Here is an 18,575-nt window from a genome sequence, read left to right as displayed (position 1 = left end):
TTTGCATAAAGCAGCATATTTGTCCCCTCGCATGTTGATAAGAGTATTAAATACTTGACAAATCTCCCTTTAAGATACATTTTGAACAGATAAAAATGATTAATTTGCGATTAAAACTTCAGTAGGCAACATTTTTTGGCATCATTGGGCAAAAATTCCATAATAACCTTTCAGCATTTTGTAATACAAGCGTTCTGAGAGAAAACTAGACTTCTGCACCTCCTCATGGCTGTTTTCAAGTTTTAAAAAATCCGTGCTCCGGTAATGTGAGCGGTGCTTGGTATTTCCTCAACTGATCCCAACATGGCTGCCGTGTCACAAACTTTCTCATTTTACATCTAAACAGTACACTACAAAATGTTTCTGAAAACGTTTGAGGTGAGAAATAGGCATTACAGTAACAGAATATTGATTCATATTTGATCAGCGCTGCCTAGTTTGACCGTTTGATTGGAGTTCGCGAGTGATTGACGGCCGGCTCTCATAGACAGCAGCTGGACAGCAGATCCCAGATCAGCTGATTGGTTGTTTTCCTCCGGTCTGTGAAATCTTGCAGATGCCGTTAGGAGCACCGGAGGACACAGAGGCACATGATTTTTTTTTTCATGTTATCTGTTTCATGTATTTCTGTCAGGATATAGTGACCGTTTTATAAAAAAAAAAAGTTTAATATTTGCTTCAATCTTACCTACTTCAGCTTGAATCATGATTAACTATAGACAATCATCAATCACAATTAAATATTTTAATCGATTGACAGCCCTAGTAATGGGGTGTAGTTTCAACTAATTAAATAATAGGCCACTAAGACTCAGGATATTATGTAGCCTAATTATTATTACATCATCATCCTATACGTACATTGCATCCTATCAAGTCATTATCACAATTTATTGCAATGGTTACATTTGCAGTAATGTATTTTTTAAATAGCATTTTATCTCACTAACAAGCTATTACATTGTGTAGCACTCACTACTTTATCAGATACTGCAGGACAATTGTCCACTTCAGTGGCTCCTCCAGCAGATAAATGACAATATATTTAAATATAAAGCCTGATTCTCTTTATCAGGTCTTAAGTTTTGTTGACATTCACTATTGAAGATTAACTAGAAAATAAGTAAGAGTAAAAAAACATGCCTGGTTTTGCAGGAAAAACAGTTGTTTAAAAATATCCAGAAGCCAACTAGATGCAGTGCCACTGGTCAACACTAGAGGGTGCAGATGAATGAAAACACACACGGTCCCATTAGACACTATCATCTGAACAGAACCTGATCTCCTGGGTTAAAGCCTCTTTGGTACGGTTGCTTCAAAAGCCTTTAAGAAACATAATTATTAACACTCATATAAATAGAAACAAACTCAAACCAGTCCTTTTCTGAAGCAAATAAAAATTTAATAAGTGACAATGTTTTTATTCATTTTTGGTCATTTCTGCCATTTAGATGTTTTTGTTGTACTCTTTCAATGCATTTTCTCATCGACAACATTTTTCTTAAAAAACTTCAAAGGAAAAAAAAGACATAATAAAATCGTAGTTCAACATCTAAAAATGACTACATGCTTTCTTTTTGTTCATTTTTTTCTTATTTTAATTCTTTGAAATAAAATGATGAATCCACATCTGGTTCAAGGCCACATACCGGCCCTAAACCTCCATACAGTTTATGATTCACTGAAGGTGAAGCAGTACATTAAAAAAAGGTTCTTTTCATCATTATTTATATTTTTAAAAAATAATAGAAGAATGGTGTGAGTAATAGTAAAAAGAACAAAGAAATAAGAGGTGTCAACACATTCGTAAAGTGGAGGGGTTAAAAAAAAAAACTTGCAGAGATGTTAGAAAAGGATCAGCATCACAAAAGAAAAACAGTTGCAGAGTTTTGGTAATGCTCTGTTTGTGGCGTGGCTGGACGTCAGCCTACAGTCTGGGTTGTATTAGTCTGAGGAGCAGGGTGGGGAGGGAAGGTGGAGCATCAGCTGGAGGGTGACGTAGTGCTGCTCCCCGGTGCTCTGGGTGGGGGGGGAGAGATGGTAGGAGGAATCACCACTGTGCTGCCAGCCGTCACCACCCTACAGAAACAGACATTCAGAGAAGGATGTACAGGATGTTAGCTGTAAAGGAAATACAGTATACCCTCAGATCCACTGGCCCTGTAATATAATATATTAGTTTGTGAAGTTGTTTTGTTATATCCACTTTAACTGCATTTATGTTTTCTTAGATAATCTGATTATTCAATATACTTGTACAATATCCTGATTTCTGAATTGTTATGTAAATGAGAAAAGGGTCTAAATTTCTCTGTATTTTGCAAACTGTTAAGTCTACTAATGAACTAATGTTCTTAGTACTTTCTTACAGTTCTAGATATTTGACACATTATGCTATTAAACACTTCAGTAGCTGCCCTTCAAATATAAATATATATATATATATATATATATATATATATATATATTCTTTTTTATTGCGATGATGCTAAAATGGCCATTTCCCCATAACAATAACTAATAACGCACCAACCAACAACTAAAAAGGAAGATGAACTTATTCGCTTTTAGCAGAATTAAATTTTAGCGTGAATGTTTCCTTTAAAAGGGACAGTGTGTAGGATTTGGCGGCATCTACTGGTGTGGTTGCAACCAAATGAGTCCCCCTTCGCTCACTCCTCCCTTTCCAAGGCTGCAGTAAGGTGAGCCGCCGAGTGCAAAACCGTGGTAACGCCGTTTGCCTCGCTCAGAGGCCATGCTTACCATAATAACACAACATTAAGAGCAGTCAGATGGCGGATGATGGCGGTTTTGCACTCTGTGGCTCACGTTACCTCAGTTTCACAAGCGTGTCGGAGAACTACGGTGGCCTTCAGGTAACATAACTCTCTAGAGACAGTGTTTCATTTGTCCGTTCTGGGCTACTCCGTGAAGAGGACCCGCTCCCTATGTAGATATGAAGGGCTCATTCTAAGCTAACGAAAACACGATTCTTAGGTTTCAGGTGATTATACACTAAAGAAAACATAGTTGTGAATATTATATTCTGCTCATAGATCCCCAGAAATGTTACACACTGTTCCTTTAATGCTCAACAACACTCTAGTGCCCAGTTGCAGTTGGTGATGTCCGCATATGTAAAGGAACTACAGTACATCGACAGGGTCACATGCTAACACAGGGAAAGGCTGTTACCATGACTACTCAGTTGGAGAGTGTGTAACTATAGCAACAGTGTGTAACCATAGCTACTCACATGGACACAGAGAGGAGGGAAGTGAGTTCGCCCTGTCAGGTCCTCATAACCTCCCGTCAGGAGAGAAACACGGGGCTGGGTATCCTCCTGTCGGCATACAGGGAACTCACATTTTAATGCTTTAATTAACCAACATCCTGTCCGTACAGACAGGGCTAGGTGTATATCAGCTAGGTGGTCAACTAGGGCACCACCAGCTGGGGGGGGGGCGTCAAAGAGCAGGAAGAAGTTTTGTAGTTTATTTCAGTCAGCCAATCTACTCTTTAAAGTCAGTCCAACTCATGGCTATGCACACATTTCATTGTTAAACAAACTCAATGGTCGTACTGCAATATACAGCTGAGTTTGAGAGGAGTCTGCAGACCGACTCTACATGGGAACAGTTTGTCACATCATGAATTCAAACTGCTACCCAGTTTTGATGATATTTCAATTTATAGAATATTTCTGTTGTGTGCTAATGTAACAGGGTCATTATGTACCTCTATAGCTTGTTCTCTGGTTGTTATGATAACACAAAATTAATGTGGTTACAGTTTATTTTGACTGGGAGAACCTCCAAACTCCACAATATATGGGAGTGTGAATGTGAAAAAGTCCCCTCTTCCTTCATTTCTTCTTCTGTGGTCCCTACTATAAATCCATTTTGTCCCTTCCCCTCTCCCCGTCAGTACAATCCTCCTGTGGGAGAGGTGTGGGTGTCATTTCTTTTGGCTCATTTATTATCCTAATCCATCCGATTATTTCTCGTATTGTTTTTTTTTATATTTTTGTTTCCTACAATATTATAATGTCTATCCAATCCTGTCAATAAATTGATTTCAACAAACTGGCATTTAAAAATAGTTGTTATAAAAGTAAATGCTGCTAGTTTAAAGTTACTGTAACTGTATTTGTTTGTGTAGGAGCTGGAGCTGGCCGTAGATTTAACATGGAGGCTCTGTTTCCCTATGTGTTCATCAGAATAAACAGAGGCCAACCATAAAGAGATCCCGGTGTCACCGCGTTTTTACTATCTGACCAACGCAAAGCAGAAGTCCACCGTTTACACTAAGTTGTACTTTTATTCTTTAAATTACGACACTGTTATTCATTGAGTGTAATGCTTTTCTTCCACATTCAGGGCTCCACAACTTGTATTAGAACTCCCATTCACTGAGGCCACTGGCATGTGGTCTCTTGGTTTCATGTTTCGGCACATGATGTTTGGTTCTTCCCTGCAGCAAAATGTGGTAAGCAATCTCCTACCGCTCACCATCAGTGGACCCTCAGAGTACTTTACTTACTTTCTTATATCTAAGATGATGACAGATAAGGTAAAGTCAGAGCTGTCTTCTCCTTCTTTTAGTCACATGACAGGCATTGGCAAAACAGGATTTATGTTGGTGACAGGAGGTGTGTGTGTTGTGTACCTGAGTTTGGTGTGGCTGGGGAGTTGGCTTGGCTTGCCTGTGAAGATACACTGGCAGCGTCCACAGCTGTCTTCACAGCATACCGGTTAGCTTCCTCCTGCAACTTTGCAACGTTCCTTTTATATCGAATCCTCTTATTTCCAAACCAGTTGGCCACCTGAGAGTTGGGGAGGTAAAAAACAAAGTCAAAGGCAAGCCAGGATATTCAGCTGGCTTCATTACACTAAACCATGTCTCAACTACTTTACAGTATGTGTGCTTTATCAATGTCTTCATGTTCCCTTTCTTCCCAGTGTGTCTTTGGCGACCTGACCTGAGAAACAGTGATGGAGCACTTCCTGGCCAGGTCCTCCTTGGCCTCCTCACTCGGGTAGGGGTTTGCCAGATGGGAGTAAAAATAGGTATTCAAGATCTCTGCCGCCTGCTTGCTGAAGTTCCTTCGTTTCCGCCTGACAGAAAAGGGCAATTGAAACAGTCAGCACGAACCTCTTCTTCACAATGTTGTAAGTACACTGTCACACACTGGAGGACTAAAGTGCAAAACCCACCTGGCGTCCAGGAACCTGGAGCGTAAGATCATGACAGCTTCACATGTGCTCTGCTTTAACTGCATCTGGATAGTGCTGAACTTTTTGTGGATTATTCCCACCATTCGCTCTATCTCTTTGGGTGAGATGGGCCGCGTACGGGACTGTTCCCTCAGCAGGTTCATCACGTGGTCGGTGAATTCATTGCATGCCTGTATGGGGGGAGGGGTGAGTAGGTCAGGTGTGAAGTTTGAGACAGAGGGACGAAGAAAGAAGTCCAACAAACTCAAACACTAGCTGTTGTTTTCTCTATCAAATCTACTGAAGCCTAAACATAACCTTCTGGTCCTTCCGTCCTCACATGTCTTGTTTTGTCCACAACTCAAAGATATACAGTTTACTGTCATAGAGGAGTAAAGAAACCAGAAAATATTCACATTTAAGAAGCTGGATTCAGAGAATTTAGACTTTTTTTTTCTTAAAAAATTACTCAATCCGATTAATTGATTAAAATAGTTGGTGTTTAATTTAGTAGTTGACAACCAATTGATTAATCGCTGCAGCTCTAGTGGGAACCATAACTTTGCTTCTCAGGCATCCCAAAACCAAAATATTTTATTCTGAAAAAATATCACATCATTTCAAAACATAGTAATACTTAATTGCAATATGTAATTATTCTGTAATTATGACAATAAACAATTTATGTATTTTTTTATTATCATGTGTCACAGTAGCTTTGCGATAAATTGTCCAACACTTCTTTTTCCTGTTGTGAAATCACTGTTAAAGATATCTCACCTGTTGGTATTTCTCCAGCTCAGCGTGGTACATCTTTCGTATCTGAGCGAGCTTCTCTTTGTACTCGCTGTGCTCTATGTTCCCCTCAGCAGGCGACCCTCCGGCTGCCGCGGCAACCACTGCCGCCGCTGCAGAGGCCCCGCCCCTCTCCGGACCCGCGACCCCCTCTGCTAACAGCATGTTGTCCAGTCGCATGATCTGAGGGTCTGGACCATCTTCTTCCTGGACGCCGCGGATGCTCAGGGCTGCGGAGATGGATAGAAACAGTCAGTGATTTCTATTTACCATACTCACCTACTGCTGTACTTACTTTCTTTCCTTCGAGGGGTTTTGCCTGCCAGCATTAAACTTTTTGGATATACTGTACTGCCAGGAGGTACTGAAAACTACTTCCATTTAAATAAGTCCAATGCTTTATACTGGATGTTCAAAATGTGGAGCATCTGTTAATCAGTGACTTTGAGAACAGAATGAACTCAAGGACAGAGACATTAAAGGGTGGAAGGAATAATAACTTTGTATATCCTGCTTGTGCAACACTGAAATGTCCATTCAGAATTTCTGGCTCAGCTATGTAGAACTATAAAAACAGGATGCACTCTGCACGTGCAAGTTAGAACGACTACATGACATCAGTAGACGGTGTGCACACAACCTGCTGGCATTCAGTCAAACTTTTAGGCTGCTTCCAAACATTGTTAATTCCTTCCAGTCGGTGGCCGGTTTCGGTTTGTCATATTTAAATTTCTCAATAGATATCTTAAATAATTTGCAGCAGCTTTAAAGTTTTAATCTGACTTTTTTTATTTTTTATTATTTTATTGAATATCAGCTGCATTACCATTTGAAACACACACAAACATGGTCATGCTGTGAACCCAATCTGTGATAAAGAAAAAAAGAATCACAGGACAGGTTTGTTTTTTTAGTCTGGTGTGCATTGAATTTATTATTTTCTTTTATGTAAAACATTTCGTCTTTGTGCAACACCTAATTGTGTACAACTCAATGGAGGTTGTGTGTTTTTCTAGTACAGCTCCTTTAACAGCCAGCAGAGAGCACTAGCTCACAATCACACAACAAACATATTTCCACACCATACTCAGATTCTTTCATTTTGCCCCTTAAGCACATTTTTCTGAATGGTCCTATCAATATAATGTCCTCAAACACAAGGTTGAAAACTTCCTTTTCCATAAAAACATCTAATTACTATCTGCTAGGCGCTCGGGAAATAAGCCCCAGTTTTTAATCTCATATGTTGTAGACACTTTGCTTGGCCAAGTCTCTTTCTGGACAACATGGAGCAAGTTTTCTCACATTAAATCAAATATATAGCACAAACGGCACAGCTGAACTTCAGAAAACTTCAAAGAAACCGTTGTTTGATAGCCCAGGAATAGCTAATGATATAAATACTGGATGACAGAAGAAACCTCGGGCATAGCTTAGGAGGAGATCAAGTCTTAGGTGGTGTCTAGGGCAACTGGAGTGGGAGAGAAAAAGAAGAGGCAGGGGCAGAGAGAGACACAGACAACAAAAACCACTGCCAGGAGGGAGGTTTACATAAAAAAAAAAACAGTAGCTGTTGCTATGGTAGTGATGCCAGCTTTCCTTGGCATCCCCATGCCCAAAGAAAAGCAGCCACACATACACTCACACACAAACACACACAGCTGTTAATTAACGGCAGCTCTTAAGGAGCGACTAAAGACCCAGTGAAAAATTAAGGCTCATTTGAGAGGTCGTTAATTTGCACAGCTATGCAAATTAGGTGGCAATTACAAGGTAGTTCCAGAGATCACATTCATAATCCCGCAACGAGGGCAATGACAGCCCCTGCATCTGGCTAACAGCACCCTGACACCCCCCCCCCCACACACACACACACACACACACACACACTCACACACACGCACACATCTATAAACACTAACAATCTGTGATGGCCTCCAATTTATCAGACACGCTAACGACTTCCCAAACCATGTTACAGTACAGTAACATGTGAAATATGGATGTAATATTACATCCAAATATGAGTATACTGCACCTAATACACTGATGCGCCAGATTACAATATAATCCAACAGCTCTCAAAGTCATACATGCTTGTGTAGTCTGACTGGCAGGTGCACCGGTGTGAGTGGCTACAGATCACAGACTGTAAAGAACATCCACCTGTTTCTGGAAGTATGAACAAAGGGGGATAATTACCAGTTTACAGAGAAATGCTTCTCCACGTCTGCATCCCCCCCTTTTCCCTTATTTTATACATCAACATCCCAACCCCTCTCTTTTCCTGTCTCAGCATTCCCTAATTTCAAATTCTCTCTTTCACTTCTCTGATAAGTCATTGTGTTTCATCTAGGGCTGTCAGTCGATTAAAATATTTAATCGTACATTTTTTTACCTGTTCAAATTGTACCTTAAAGGGAGATTTGTCAAGTATTTAATACTCTTATCAACATGGGAGTGGGCAAATATGCTTTCCTTATGCAAATGTCTGTATATATTTATTATTGTTAATCAATTAACAATACAAAACAATGACAAATATTGTCCAGAAACCCTCACAGGTACTGCATTTAGCATAACAAATATGCTCAAATCATAACATGGCAAACTCAAGCCCAACAGGCAACAACAGCTGTCAGTGTGTCAGTGTGCTGACTTGACTATGACTTGCCCCAAACTGCATGTGATTATCATAAAGTGGGCATGACCTCAAGATATTCACATATCTTGAGGTCAGAGGTCAAGGAACCCCTTTGAAAGCAGCCATGCCAGTTTTTCCTCGCCAACATTTTGCGCAAGTTTAGTCATACCTCCTTCGTGACAAGCTAGTGTGACATGGTTGGCACCAATGGATACCTTAGGTTTTTTTAGTTTCATATGATGTCAGTATCTTCACTCTAGCTTTAAAACTGACCGCTACAACCTTCCGAAATATTGATTGAGTTAATGTATTAAAGAAATTAGTGGCGTTAAAACAAATTATATTATTATTATTATTATTATTATTATTATTATTATTATTATTATTATCGCCCTATCTTCATCATAAAATTGTCTGGGATAAACTATTTGTGGAAAATTAAAGTTGGAAAAAAAATGGGTTGACGGAAACATACATGTGAGAAACAAAGTCAAAAAGGGAATTTAATTTACTGTAACAGTAAAATATTACATTCAGTTTATTTGGTGTACGTTTCTTAAAGAGCTGCTTCCTTTGTCAAACCCATTTATATCAGAGTAGAGAGTAGACTAACCCCTCAGTATAATGCAATAAAATTCAACAGCACCAAACTACAGCCAACAAAATGACCATTTAGTTTAATCAACACCTCTCTAAAATGGTTTCAACAAAAACTGAATATTATAGCAGTCAGCGGCAGAGTGCATGAGAGAAAAGCAAAAACAACTATATTCAAAGGGGGCCGGGTCCCATTACTGTTAATTACCTGATAATTAGTTTGGGCCAGCCCTCCAGATTGCCCAGTGACTCTGTTGAGTGTACAAACAGTGCACAGGATAAAGAGATGAGCTGCGGCCCATGACGCCTCGTGGAACAGAACGAGTAAATCCAGCTTTGTGAGGCCGGTTGGGGCCGTGGGTGGCAAACTGTCCCCCACTGAGATTGTGTTAGTAGTGAAGGCTGACAGGACTCTGGGGTCTGGAGATTATCAACTGTCTGCCAATCCATGAAACACAACCATTAACTGCCTCTCCCTCCAACTCATCCATCAATCTGTCCCTCCCTCGCTTCAGTCATTTGATCTGTTTTCTTACTTTGCCTCTGTCCTATTTTGTGCGCTGTAATCCTCTGAAAAACTCCCAGAAAACTGGGATGATAAAAATAGAGAGCTGTATATCAGTAATATGGCATGACGAAGGAGTCGGGAAGGAAGGGAAAAAGGCATATAGGGTAACAGAGAAGGATGCATGGAGCACATATCCTAAGAAAACAGCAGCGTTTTGTCGCTGTCATGTGAGGAGTTATTTTTAATGGTTCTAAGTTGGGACAGAGAGGAAGAGAACGAGACACTGACAGAAAGAGGGAGGCGGCACGACACAAAGAGAGAGAGAGAAAGGAGTGATATATGTTCTAAACTTCAACAATAATCTAGATATGGAGACTGCCTGGAAGAGAGATATGTGTTCAGAGTAGGACTGTCAAACGATCAAAATATTTAATTGCGATTAATCGCATGATTGGCCATAGTTAATGACAATTTATCGCAAATTAATCGCACATTTTTTATCTGTTCAAAATGTACGTTAAAGGGAGATTTGTCAAGTGTTTAATACTCTTATCAACATGGGAGTGGGCAAATATGCTTGCCATATGCAAATATATGTAAATATTTATTATTGGAAATCAATTAACAACACAAAACAATATCAAATATTGTCCAGAAACCCTCACAGGTACTGCATTTAGCGTAAAAATATGCTCAAATCATAACATGGCAAACTGCAGCCCAACAGGCAACAACAGCTGTCAGTGTGTCAGTGTGCTGACTTGACTATGACTTGACCCAAACTGCATGTGATTATCATAAAGTGGGCATGTCTGTAAAGGGGAGACTCGTGGGTACCCATAGAACCCATTTTCATTCACATATTTTGAGGGTCAGAGGTCAAAGTACCCCTTTGAAAATGGCCATGCCAGTTTTTCTTCACCACAATTTAGCATAAATTCGGAGCATCATTTAGCTTCCTTGGCGACAAGCTAGTATGACATGGTTGGTACTAATGGATTCATTAGGTTTTCTAGTTCAAGAGCACGCTACCTAAAAATCGCAGGTTTGCGTTTTTGCAGCAATGTGTTAAAACGAATTTGTGTTAACACGTTATTATTGCGTTAACTTTGACGGCCCTAGTTCAGAGCAATGTTTCTCTAAGAATTTTCATCAGTTATTGAGCATAATGGAGTGGGTCAAATCTATGAATGAGCAACAACACACTTAAATAAAGTAGAATGAAACAGCTGTCTGTCGCCTTTTTCACATAATGTGAAAATGCTGTGAATGAATCAATATACTGAGCAAAGGTTCAAAATACATTTAGCCATTCATACCAGATTATTGCTTAGGGGTAAATATGGGTCATCATCATTCAGACAAGCCTGGTTTCTCAACTATATGTATAATAGTTATATGTAACTGTAGGTGTCAATGGAAAACGTTGTTTGATATTTCATTGTCATTAAAAGTGGTACCTAGATGTTGATTTTCACCCTGCAGGTTATAGGATAACTTCGGTATTTTTCAACCTGTACCCTATTTTCCCATGTTTTTGTGTCTAAACAGAGCCGTCTGCAGTGTACTACCTCAATACTGGACCAGTTTCAAAAAGTGTTGGCAGTCACTTAGACACAAAAACATGGGATAATAGGGTCTAGGTTGAAAAATACCAAAGTTACCCTTTAAGTATGGAAGATGGTGCATATGATGATGTGGCCAGGCAGTCTTTGACTTCTTTATGTACTTACTCACTTTATTAGAAGTTATTGCATTAACGTACCACTCAGTTATGTTTAAAGGATAAGGTTCAAGATATTGTTTTTTGTTTGTTTGTTTTTTGTTAACAAAGACCAAAACTAGCAATGAACCAATCCACTTACAAGTATTATCTGTGAATCCAAAGCCTGATATAACTTATTATTCTGTGCCATTGTTGTCTGAAAACTATTGACCCATTTGTGCCCAAAGACTTTATTTAGTATGATAAGGAAAAATACCACAACATTTGTTCTGATTGGTCAAATGTCTTGAAATAGGTTGAATAGAAGCATTGACACTAATTGAGAATGACTCATCAAGCGAATGTTTTCACCTGCTGACATATAATAGTTCTGTGCAGCTTGTATTTATGTGGAATATGTAGATAGGAGCCCCTCAAATGTGTGTACTTAAATAATAAAAAATCCCTACATTTTTACTCCTTATTCGAGGGCATTACTACAATCTTAGTCCTGTGTGCCAAAAGATTAAATAAAGTATGATAAGAAAAACTCACTTTTCACTTTTTTTGCCAAACGGTTTGACCGATTTTAAAAATCTGGAAATTCTGGAAATTTTAAATTTCAGTCACGGGCATAAAAAGGTTAAAAACACAGTGTTGTACTGTGTTCCTTCATTACCACGAATTTATGCTGCTGTAAATACTCTCTTGGGCACCAAATGTGTATCAATCCACTGCTGAAAATAGTGCCCAACAAATGCACTATTTATTTCTGTTTGAGTAACTTTTGACAAAGACTTCAGTGCCCAGCTGTTTAAGGGAATTACTGAGCCTTTTTTTTCTTTTTCTTTTTATAAATGAAACTATAAATTTTTGACCCAGTTTTAAAGATGTATGTCTTCAGTTGGAACAGATGGGCTTGGGGCTAAGTGCCACAGACAGAGGAAGGAAATCAGAAAGTAGGCACTGAAACATTGCTGGTTTTGAAATTTTCATGGGATTTGTTGACAGTACAAAAAGATAGAGAATAATACCAGTCTTATCCTTTGATAAACTTCACAATTAAGAAGAGGGAGATTTAAGGCTGAGAGGGTACTAGCGGTCAATGTTCCCTCTGTCATAACAAAGCTAAATAGCACTGACTGAAAAACCCAGATCAGAGCACATTACCAGTGTTGACCCATTCACACCAAAGGCAAAGATCGGCTCTTTCTGAGTCAAAGCTGTGTTGTGAGAAATATACAACCGAGGCTGTCAGAGTGTGAAAAAGCTGAATGACAGTGAGTAGGTGAGACAACTACAGTAGTTGCCTTGGAAACTCTGCGTCCCTCCTGCTGCCAACCTCAGGGTTCCCGTTTACAAGCTAAGTGAATGAAATGAGGTAATAACCGGGGCTGCTGTGTAGCTCACACTTCTTTAGATGATTTCCTTCCAGGTAAAACACACATTTTATCCCTTTTCACTGTTCAAATGAACTGCTGCATCAGTGGTTTGGGACTGAATGTCAGGATCTAATATTTAGGTATACAATCTTTGTAACAACCACCCTGTTTCTATTCGGTTTATGCTGCTGGCACACATCCCTAATGTTAGATAAGACAATCCTGTCGCCTCCATACATTTCTCAGTCAAATGCTTCTTTTGTTAATGACGCTCCACCTGTGGTAGTGCTTTTGGAGGAGAGCATCCAACAGAGAGGATGAGTTTAAGAGAAATGCCATCACAAACTGAAGGCACGAGAGTGTGACACACTGAGCACAAGAGCAGGAAAGTGAGACAATATATTATTAACATGTAGCAGTAGATAAAGGCTGGGGAAACTGAGAGCTGCAATGAGTAGTCAACTAATCAATTATTCAATCGACAGAAAAATAATCGCCAATTATTTTGATAATCTATTCATCGTTGAAGTCATTTTCATGTCAAAATGGCAGAAAATGCTGTTTTTCAGCCTCTCAAATATGTTGATTTCTTGCTTTTCCCTGTTTAATATCACATTAAATAGTATATTTTGGGGTTTTAGACTGACCAAACAAGACATTTAAAGACATCACCTGGGACTCTGAGATACTGGGATGGACATTTTTCACTATTTTCTGACATTTTATAGACCAAACGCTTAAAGGGGAACACCACCTGAATTAAGAATTCCAATACGTTATTTCCATGGCCTAATAAAGTTCAATCAATATTTGTGAACATGAGCTACTCTCTTTCTCTCAAAGCCACAAACCAGAGAAGTAAGTCGTAAACTTGTGATGTCATCGAGAATAGAGTCTGGAGCTGCTCCATAGACAATGAATGGGAGGATGATTTTGTTTTCTATTTTATCCTCAACTGAGCTTTATTCTATTGTAGTGCTGTCAGTTGTGAAACAGAAAATGTTCCCATATACTCAGAACATGACCCTGGGTGCTCTCAGTGTCATATATAACATCTCTCCCCATTCATTGTCTATGGAGCACCTCCACACTTTATACCCTATGACATCACAAGTTTGAGTTTTAGCACTCTAGTTATTGGATTTGGGAGAGAGTTGTTCATGTTTACTAATATTTTTGTACTGCCTTAGACCATAGGAAAAACATGTATGAATTTTGAAAATGGGTGTAGTTCCCCTTTAATCGATTCATCTAGATGGACAATCTAGATGGACAATGCCCTATGGACAATATGTGTATATCTTTCTGTCACAGATGTGTCATCATAATCATAATGGGGCGGCTGTGGCTCAGAGGGTAGAGCAGGTCTTCCACCAATCGGAAGGTCGACAGTTCGATCCCCGGCTCCTCCGGTCACATGTCGATGTGTCCTTGAGCAAGACACTTAACCCCAAATTGCTTCTGAAGGCATAGCCAACGGTATGTGAATGAGTATTTAGATTAGATCCTGATGGGCAAAGTTGGCACCTTAGCAGCCTCTGCCATCAGTGTGTGAATGCTGACATGTAGTGTACAGCGCTTTGAGTGGTCGGAAGACTAGAAAAGCGCTATATAAATACAAGTCCATTTACCATAATCGTTTATCCTTATATTCGCAATTTGACCAAAAAATGATGAACGCAATCAGCCTGAAGTTCAAAATACTGTATGTGAACTGTGGGGTTAACTTCGACTGCAATCACGGATACACTGAAAGAGTAAAAGTGTGTATCCTTATAAGCATGCAAGCTTTTTCTTCACTGGCTGATGTGGAAAAAATAAAAAAGAAGGAAGCAAATGGACAACTCACCTGTCCTCTCTTTGATCTCACACAGCACACTGAAGAGGGCCGGCTTCATTCTGTGGCAGTTTAAAGCATGTTTCCTTTTATGGAAATAACGAAAGACAGAGATTGTGTATTACAAACCATTCTTTGGTAGACATTATATTCTATTGGTTACAGGCACTGACATCCATCAACTATAGATCATGTAGACACGTCATTGCTGAACAGACTGGATTCAGATGAGTGAGTGTGCAACCAGACCTGTTCAAGGCTTTTACTGAAAACAGGCCTGAGCACATAGTTGTCTAATTCACCTGGACTTACTCACCTTAGTGAAGACAGATGAGATAAGAGATTGAATGCACAATCATGCAGAAACTTTGAAAACTCAAACTGTGTCCACAAAGCAATAGGGATTGCACATATAATCAACATTGCAATCTAATGTCATCCTGTTCTCTACGATACAGTATTGATACTCTGACACCAGCGTTGTGACATTTTCTGTTATATGATTCTTTTCCTGCATACATTTGATTTGAAAGTTGCTGTTTTCTGGCAGTTGTTTACGGATTTATGACTATTTGAATTTGTAGATCCTGTCACACGTCCATGTTGCTTTTAAAAACCAGCCAGTTTTACCTCATCTTGTTTTAATACTCTGTATGGGCCGTGAATAAATAGGCTAGTAAACATGATTTCATTCCTGATTTGTAAAAAAAAGAAGACTGAAAATGACATCACAAAGTGAAGTGAAAAGAGAGAGTGAAACACTGAGCACGAGATCAGGAGAGGGAGAAAGATAGACAATGCATTACAGTAGTATACAGTAATAATAAGTAGCATTAGATGAATGAACACAAAAATGTGGCTGGACTAATATAAGCTTTGCTTTTGTGTCTCTTATCTTTATTTTTAGTTACACAGATAATGTGACGTCTCATAGATTAGTTGGTTTTTACTGTATCTATGGTGTATCGCAGTATTGTCTGTGTTGACATACTATTTTGAGCCAAACTACTGTGATAGTATTGGATTATGATTAGCAATACCTGGGCTTTGGGTATCGACAGATACGGAGTGCCGATCCGATACCAGTGTTTAACTAATAAGCTGTATGCCTCACTGTGTGGAAGTGACCGGGATCATTCTTTTATGTGTAAGGCAACAACAAGCTTGACTTAAAATGCCTTTCCTTCCTAACTTTGTAAAACTATATGAAACAAATAAATATATAGATATAAATTAACTGATTGTTATTTATTATCAAAATAATAAATTGTACACCAGAAACTTAGAAAAATCTTAAAAATTCGCAGGAATTACAATTTAAGTAATTACCTTTTTAATGCAGCAACAAATTAGTCAAAACTTAAACAGGAATTAAAATTCCAACATATAATGTATAGACTATATATATATATATATATATATATATATATATTGAATTGAATAGATCAGCCCCATTGTCACCGATATACAATCCAGCTATTTAAGTCAGTATCGGCCCGATATTCGATCCGGTATCGGTGCATCCCTAATTGTGAGTTACAAGAGTTGGACGATATGATTTAAATCATCACACTATTAATAAGGATGATTTCCCCTATCGGTGTGTATAGCAATATTACAAATGTAAGCAAAAATCACACACACAGTACAATAATCAAAGTGATGTTAAAACCACACTGTTAAAACTTTTACATGAAACCAAATACTTCATCTAATTTTGGTTATTTCTAATGTGTGTGTGAAGCTAACATTATCCAAGCAGCCCCTGTGAGTTACGGTGTGATCTGAAGCCCTAGTATGGAGTGCTATGGAGCCAGTGCTGGCTCAGCTTTGTATCCAGTGCTGTTGATAAGGCCTGTGGGGTGAAAGGTGGTGATGCACAGCTGGAGAGAGGACAGGAGGGGGGTGGGGGGACACAAATTCCAGCAGGATGAGGAAGTGGGGGGTGTTATTACAGTGTATTATACAGTGTGTGATGTGTGTGTGTAAGACCTCGAGGGGTTAGTGTGACGATGATTCCCCCCACTGTGCACACCCATAATCCAACTCTTTAAAACATGTTGTGTGCCTTCTATATCAGGCCTTTATCTGGTGGTGTTATTATTACCTGGCCTGGGCCTCATCCAGACTCTCATCTGTGATGACCATGATCTGCTGGAGGATGTCACCAATGTCCTGCTGCGGCTGACCACCACCGAGGTTGTGATGTTTCCTGATGTTGTCAGGGTCACCCACATCCTCATGAGACAGTCCAGTTAGTCCAATATGACCCAGCATCATGCGGGCCTGGTCGTCCATACTGTTATAATGTGGCTCTTATTGTGGAGGGAGGAGGTGGGAGGAGGAGGGAGAGAGGAGAGGAGGATCACTACAAAAAGGGGTTTCCTTCTCCAACTTTCAGCACTTAGAAAAAGGAAAAGTTTCCCATAAAAAAAACACAAAGCATACGGGGGCTCAGAAACTGTGTCTCAGCTGCCTGCTCGTCTTGGTCTGAGTAACAAAGGAAAAGAGAGAGAAGTGCAGCAGCCTTTTTAGCATTTACTGGAGAAAAGGCTGCAAAACTAGGGCTGTAGAAACTGTGGTTGTTCTTTGGCATGGGAGGGAATAGCTCACCAAATATCAGCCTTTAGTACAATACTGTTGTTTTTGTGAGTGACGCGCGTACGTACGTTTTTCCTCCCTCCTGAGAAGACGACCAGGAGGCTCCAGACAATCACCAAAAGCAGCTTGTTACAAAGCTCACTGGTGTTTCAGGAGGCTGTCGGGCTCTTGCGTGTTAGATAATGGTCTGAACGGTGCTATAGCTGTATCTAATGACCCGGGAGCCCCTTTGATGTCGTCGTCTCCGCCTGCTCTCCTTTTATCCATGAGTCCCGTCTACTGCTCGGTAATTAAAAGTGAGAACCGACGCGGTCACCTAAAACACGGTCCAGGAGAGCTGTTCCCGGGGAACTTCATCTATCCGGCTTCGTCCGAGGTCCCACACAGTCAGGTTTGTACCCTTATTTGTTGCTTATTGCTGTTTTTTGTTTTTTTTTCTCTCCCTGTACGGCTGCTGTCCCACTCCTCCCAGAAAAACACCACCATGGAGCAATGCCGTCCTCTGTGAAGCTACACGGGGTGAGAACAGACCACTTCCGCTCACACATTTCACAGTAATGCACCTTAAAGCAGATAATAAAGCAGCAGCACTGGGTGGAATTGGAGCACATATGATTTAAAGTTTTTTTTTTTAATTGTCATTATATCCTGTCAGTAGTGCATGAGACAGGTAATCTGAAAAAAATCATGTTCCTCTGTGTCCTCTGGTGTCCTCCGGTGCTCCTAACGGCATCTGCAAGATTTCACAGACCGGAGGAAAACAACCAATCAGAGCCGAGCTGGAGCCTTGCCGTCTCTGAGCAGCTGTCAATCACTCACAAACTCTGATCAAACGTTCAAACTAGGCAGCGCTGATCAAATATGAATAAATATTCTGATATTGTAATGCCTATTTCTTACCTCAAATGTTTTCAGAAGTAGGGATGTCACAAGAACCGATACTTCGGTACCAACTCGGTACCAAAATTCCAAAAATGTGACGGTACTCATTTTCTTCGGCCTGTAATGGTTATTTGGTACCGGAGCGGAGGTAGGCCTATTGGAGATGCAGTTCTTCTGGATGTAATGGGGGCAGTATACGCTGACAAGTGTTTTCTCATCTGCCGTGAAATGAAGGAAGGAGAAGAAAGCCGTAACAGCACGGAAAAAACAACAACACGAGACGTGAAAGATGGCAGCTGCTGCACCGCCACCTCCGCCTCAACTCGTTGAGAAAACAAATAGCAAGAGTCGGGTATGGAAGTACTTCGCGTTCGAGGTGGATTTACAAGGAGTTATAATAGATTCGCA

The 18,575-nt window shown here is 39.9% G+C and overlaps 1 protein-coding gene across 3 annotated transcripts; it reads right to left on the bottom strand.

Annotated features, from left to right (window-relative positions):
* Positions 1–1,380: 1,380 nt before the first annotated feature.
* Positions 1,381–17,966, bottom strand: LOC119485239 (pre-B-cell leukemia transcription factor 1-like). 3 transcript variants are annotated; one of them, XM_037764636.1, is made up of 9 exons: positions 17,354–17,966; positions 16,792–16,999; positions 14,697–14,770; positions 5,997–6,241; positions 5,217–5,407; positions 4,982–5,117; positions 4,669–4,825; positions 3,257–3,343; positions 1,381–2,079 (listed from the first exon to the last, which is right to left on the bottom strand). In XM_037764636.1, exons 2-8 carry the CDS (start codon positions 16,980–16,982, stop codon positions 3,300–3,302), a joined length of 1,038 nt encoding a protein of 345 aa, XP_037620564.1. In that variant the 5' UTR covers positions 16,983–16,999; positions 17,354–17,966; the 3' UTR covers positions 1,381–2,079; positions 3,257–3,299. The 3 variants fall into 3 exon arrangements, with proteins under 3 accessions (XP_037620564.1, XP_037620562.1, XP_037620565.1); XM_037764634.1 differs by having other exon boundaries at positions 16,792–17,965; XM_037764637.1 differs by lacking the exon at positions 3,257–3,343 and having other exon boundaries at positions 16,792–17,966.
* Between the last annotated feature and the right edge of the window lie 609 nt (positions 17,967–18,575).

Source organism: Sebastes umbrosus, chromosome 3, assembly GCF_015220745.1.
Source record: "Sebastes umbrosus isolate fSebUmb1 chromosome 3, fSebUmb1.pri, whole genome shotgun sequence".
Taxonomy (NCBI): domain Eukaryota; kingdom Metazoa; phylum Chordata; class Actinopteri; order Perciformes; family Sebastidae; genus Sebastes; species Sebastes umbrosus.
Note: the sequence above shows the minus strand (reverse complement) of the source record. Positions and strands in the feature narration are given on the sequence as shown.

Coding starts and splice junctions, on each gene's coding strand:
- LOC119485239 (XM_037764636.1), bottom strand. CDS start 16,982: ATGGACGACCAGGCCCGCATGATGCTGGGTCATATTGGACTAACTGGA. Junction 5,408..5,996: donor AGCTGGAGAAATACCAACAG/GTGAGATATCTT, acceptor CCCCCCATACAG/GCATGCAATGAATTCACCGA. Junction 5,118..5,216: donor TCCAGGTTCCTGGACGCCAG/GTGGGTTTTGCA, acceptor CTTTTCTGTCAG/GCGGAAACGAAGGAACTTCA.